We start from the raw sequence: 4,613 nt of genomic DNA, 5'->3' as shown, positions 1-4,613 counted from the left end.
CATTCCTGCCTCCGCCCGGGGGGCCCATGGCACAGACAAAGTTGATGTCCACCAGTTTCTTGAAGGCTCCTGGAGTGGAGGCAGGAAGTCAGGAGGGCCCTGCCCAGGGCTGCAGTATGACTCACGTGGGCCCCAGGCACTTTGTCTTGATGGGCCTCCTCCATTAAAAAAGATTAAAAATGATAACTTTCAACAGCATGGGTATAGAGACAAATATATTCATATGCATTAAATTTTCTTTGAGCTAAAAGTTCATTTGCCCCATGATTTTGAAGTAAGTTAAAACATTTCTGTGGACCCTCTAAAAGTGCCTACAGTGCCTAACGAAGGAATGCCCGGCCCTACCCACTCGCCACTGCCCCAGGCCGGCCTGTACGCACCGATCTTCTTGCGGTCGTACCAGCCACCATGGTCCATCCACTGGCGCAACAGCTCGATAGGCGGCTGGGCACCATAGGTCTCCAAGGCTGGCATGTTCAGGTCATCGATGAAGAAGATGAAGTTACGCCCCAGGGGCGGTCCAAACACGCCCTTCCGCCTATGGGGAGCGGCTACGTGAACCCGGCCCCCATGGACACCAAGTCCTCTGGGAATCCAGGGGCAACTTCTGGAAAGCCCTCATCAACTTTGGCCTCATCTGAATTGCTGGGTCTCTTGGGCAGTCCCTGTCCCATCCTGAGTGTCCTGGTACATCACACCTGGCTGCCCTAAGTCTGGTCTCTCTCAAGGTGTCTTGCCTCCCAGGCCTATGGATAATAGGCCCTGCACAAGGCAAGCAGTAGGAATTCCCAATGGAAGAAGGCTCCAGAACAGTCATCAAGGGAGCCCAGCTATCTCTCCCCTCCCCGCCCTCACCACCACTGGGGAGGTTTCTGGCAAACCCAGGAGCATAATTTGGTGGGGAGGGGAGACAACCGTTGGATCCACCAGGCTGGGGGGACCTTGGAGCCTAGGAAGGAACGAGGAGTGCCTGCCTCTTGTCCAGCTTGCTGTCGATGAGGTCCTGGGTTTGGTTGGCCGAGGTGCGGGCTGAGAAGATGAGGAAGTGGCTGATGTACTCCAGCGGCAGGTTCTTTAGGAGCTTGTCCGAGATGGTGAGGGTCTTCCCCGTGCCTGTTGGCCCGATGCACAGCACCTGGGAGAGTGGGGGTCTCTCACAGGGCCCAGTGCAGAGCAGGGGCCAGCCACCCCGACCTGGGCCTTGGGCAGGGCACGGTGGGGCAACTCACGGGCTTGTGGTTGGTGAGCAGCATGCCCAGCAAGTAGGACATCTGCACGGTGTCCATGGTGGGCACGATGATGTTGCAGTAGTTGATTTCTGGCATCATGGTGAATGGAGCCGAAGAGTCCATCCACTTTACCCAGGCAACCTGGAACCACAGGTGGGTCAGGGGTGGGCCAGGAACCCCTCCCCACCCGACCCCTGGCCAAGTGCACCAGGAAGGCAAGGAGCTGCACTGCTGGGCCTGGGCAAGAAGGCCCAGGTGAGGGGTTGCTTCTGACAGAAATAGGAGGCCCCATGCCCAACCCTCTGTCTGGGTAGGGGGCTTCTAGAACAAACTACCAGGAATGGGAGGTCTCTCTGCACACAGCTGCCTCCAGTGGGAGGCTCCCCAGGAACTGCCAGTCCCTAGGTCTCTACATGAAGGAGATACTCTGGGAATTGAACAACACAGAATGCAAAGGTCTTTGCTATGTAGTTTCAGGCTGTCCAAGGGTATGGGGGCCAGAACCATGGGTGTTGGCTTCACCTGGACACTCAGAGGTCACCTGGCCTTGTCTCCCCCACCATCCGTACCTGCATGAATCCCTTTACCCACAGCCCTGACCCAGCTTGCAGACTCCCTTGATGGGGGCACTCACAGACATGTCCCACTGGGAACAGTTCTGACCATTGGACACAGATGTGCCCTGTGAGGTTCCCAGGAGGACCCTGCACTGTGGCCATTTCTGCAGATGCCTCTCTGCCCCTTCCTCCTTCTAAGCTGATCCTGATCCTGGCATGAGGTAGGTTCATGGAGTCCTCACTGGCTGATAGGAGGGATGGGAACAGTGAGGCAGGCCACGGACCTGCCCTCCCATTCCTGGGGAGCCCAGGCCTGGACAAATGGGGCTTTCACAAATATTTTTTAAAAAATTGATTTCAGAGAGGAAGGGAGAGGGAGCGAGAGATAGAAACATCAATGATGAGAGAGAATCATTGACCTGCTACCTCCTGCATGCCTCCCACAGGGGATCGAGCCTGCAACCTGAGCAAGTGCCTGACCGGGAATGGACCGTGACTTCCTGCTTCATAGGTCGACACTCAACCACTGACCCACACTGGCCGGCAAATGGGGCTTTTAAGTAAAACAGAGGCAACCAATCCTGGACTCAACATCAGCAAAGAGGAGACAGTGCATATGGTTGAGAAGGGAGGTGCTCAACATCTTCTAGATCCAGGTTCAAGTCCAGCTCTGCAATGACTAGCTGGGTGTGACTGTTCTGAGCCTTCGTCTCCTTGTTTGGGAAATCACCACCTATGGGTCTGTGAGGACTCACGAGATGACGCACCTATCCCTAGCCTGACACCTGTGGCCGTTAACATGGCCTCCTCTCTCTAGTCATTATTCACCAAGGAGGACAGCCACCAGCCAGTGGGGCCCTCCCTATCCTGTCCCCTGGGGGCAGGCCTGCAGTCACCTGCTTGCCCTCCTCCTCTTCGTCCTCATCATTCGTATTGCTGATGCCAGCGTCCTCCAGCCTATAATCGAACACCAGCCCCTCCTCCGGGAATTGCATGGTCAGCTGTGAGAACCAGGAGGAAAGTCAGGTTGTGAGGCCCAGTATTTTGTGTGGCTACTTGTCCCAGAACACCCAGCATTCAGCACACGCATCCCTCTTACTTTTTCTACCATCATCTTGACCCTGAGCCAGGTGCTGAAGCTGACCCGGCTGGCGCTGTCCCCTGTGGCACCCACACTCCAGATTAGGGAGAAGATGAACCAGGGCTCAATCAGCTCTGGGATGCGGCTCAGCTTTTCGGGGGGTATTTTCTTGAGGCCCTGGGGACAAAGGGGACAGCATCAAGCTAAGCAGGAACAGTACTGAGTGGCCTGAGGAAGCTGGCAGGTGGGGACATCCCCTGGTCTCCACTGCACAGTGTGTGTCTACAGCAGAATGCGCAGGGTGTTCCCATGAGCCAATCCAATTCTCTCTTCCCGGAAGCTGGACTGGGATTCAGGGCCTCAGGCAAGAACAGGGAACCTGCCCCCTGCTTAGAGCCGCACCTCTCTAGGCAAGAAGGGCTTGAAGAAGCAGTCCAAGAGCTTGAGGAGACTCATGACTAGGTTGCTGTTGGTTGTGGCGATCACCTCCTTCACTGAAGACCGGACGAAAATGATGGATGCCTGCAGGGGATGGCACCCAGCTCCCGTGGCTGGCGGACACAGCGCCCTGCTGCCACGCCCGGGCCAGGCATACTGTGGCCTCACTTACCTCTAGGAAGTTGAGAAAGAGGGTCTTGAAGTGCTCCTGGTAGGGCTTGAGTACGGCAGGGAACCTCTTCAGCCAGCACTCAACAAAGGGCATGAGCCCCAGGATGCTGGGCTCCAGGTACACCATGCCACAGCGGGACACAGTGGCTGGTGAGGCCACTGCCAGGTCCTGCACCTCAAACATCATGGTCATCTCCTGGCACCAAAATGAACTGTGTGAGTGGGCCAGGTGCCAGCCCCAGGGCCAGGAAAGGGACTGCAGGGCCACGGGGAGGGGCGCTCATCCTGTAGCTGTGGGCAGTGGCCAGCAGTGGGCCCGGGGCAGTGCTGGGGTGGGGGATGCAGGAACCCCTTGGCCCTCCCGAGGAGGAACATGAGGTCAGGAGATTCCTGGGAGCTCTCTGGTCTGGGATCAGGGCATTTGGGGTCCTGAGAGCCCTGGGGAAATCTGATGGGAGCTATGCTCTGCTCCTGAGCCCGCACCCGTGTCCATGGACATAAGTTCCCATTGACCTTCAGGTGCTCAAAGAAGGGCTCAAGAGATTGTCTCAGCGTAGACACGGTGAACTGCCTTTACTCCCAGGTGATACCCCTCCTCTGAGAACTGCCCCTCACACACCAGGGAGGCATCCCCCTGGCCAGGTCGGTACCACCTGTCCCTGTCTCTGGGCACACTGGCAGCATAGTGACCTTGACTGGGCCCACATGGCTGAAGGTGGGCCTGGGAGGCACAAGGCAGCATCAGCTGGGAGTGGTGGGTGGTGGTCCTAGTCCAGGGCTCAGAGCATCACAGAAGGTGCGGGAGCTTGGGGACAGGAGGGGTGGCTGCCCGAGATGCAGCTGTGGCCTGAGAGGGAGGGGTGGGTGGCCACGCACAGTATGGCCTCCGGGCCCACCCGGCTGCAGAGTGGAGCGGGTGAGGGACAGGCGGGCGCACCTCTGTGAGCTTGATGATCTCGCCGGAACTGAGGCACAGCTTCTTGTTGTCGTCCAGCACCGTGTTCATGTTCTCAATCCAGATGGCGTCCACGGGCCCGTCGAACATGTACCACTTCTTGTTGGTGTCGGACGCAGTGGCCCCCTTCCGGATGAGGGAGGGGAAGATCCCGTCTGTCCTGCAGCCACCAGGAGGCCAGG

General features: G+C 57.7%; 1 protein-coding gene across 1 annotated transcript in view; it reads right to left on the bottom strand.

The window, feature by feature from the left end:
- The window catches only part of DNAH1 (dynein, axonemal, heavy chain 1), a 67,928-nt gene that overhangs the window by 22,231 nt on the left and 41,084 nt on the right, over positions 1-4,613 (bottom strand). Inside the window, 9 exon segments of the mRNA XM_015569177.1 lie at positions 2-69; positions 381-538; positions 975-1,135; positions 1,230-1,370; positions 2,683-2,787; positions 2,886-3,044; positions 3,270-3,389; positions 3,478-3,672; positions 4,414-4,591. Of these exon segments, the coding sequence (XP_015424663.1) occupies positions 2-69; positions 381-538; positions 975-1,135; positions 1,230-1,370; positions 2,683-2,787; positions 2,886-3,044; positions 3,270-3,389; positions 3,478-3,672; positions 4,414-4,591 (1,285 nt within the window).

This window comes from Myotis davidii, unplaced genomic scaffold (genome assembly GCF_000327345.1).
Source record: "Myotis davidii unplaced genomic scaffold, ASM32734v1 scaffold725, whole genome shotgun sequence".
NCBI lineage: Eukaryota > Metazoa > Chordata > Mammalia > Chiroptera > Vespertilionidae > Myotis > Myotis davidii.
The sequence above is the reverse complement of the archived record's forward strand: the minus strand, read 5'-3'. Positions and strand labels throughout refer to the sequence as shown.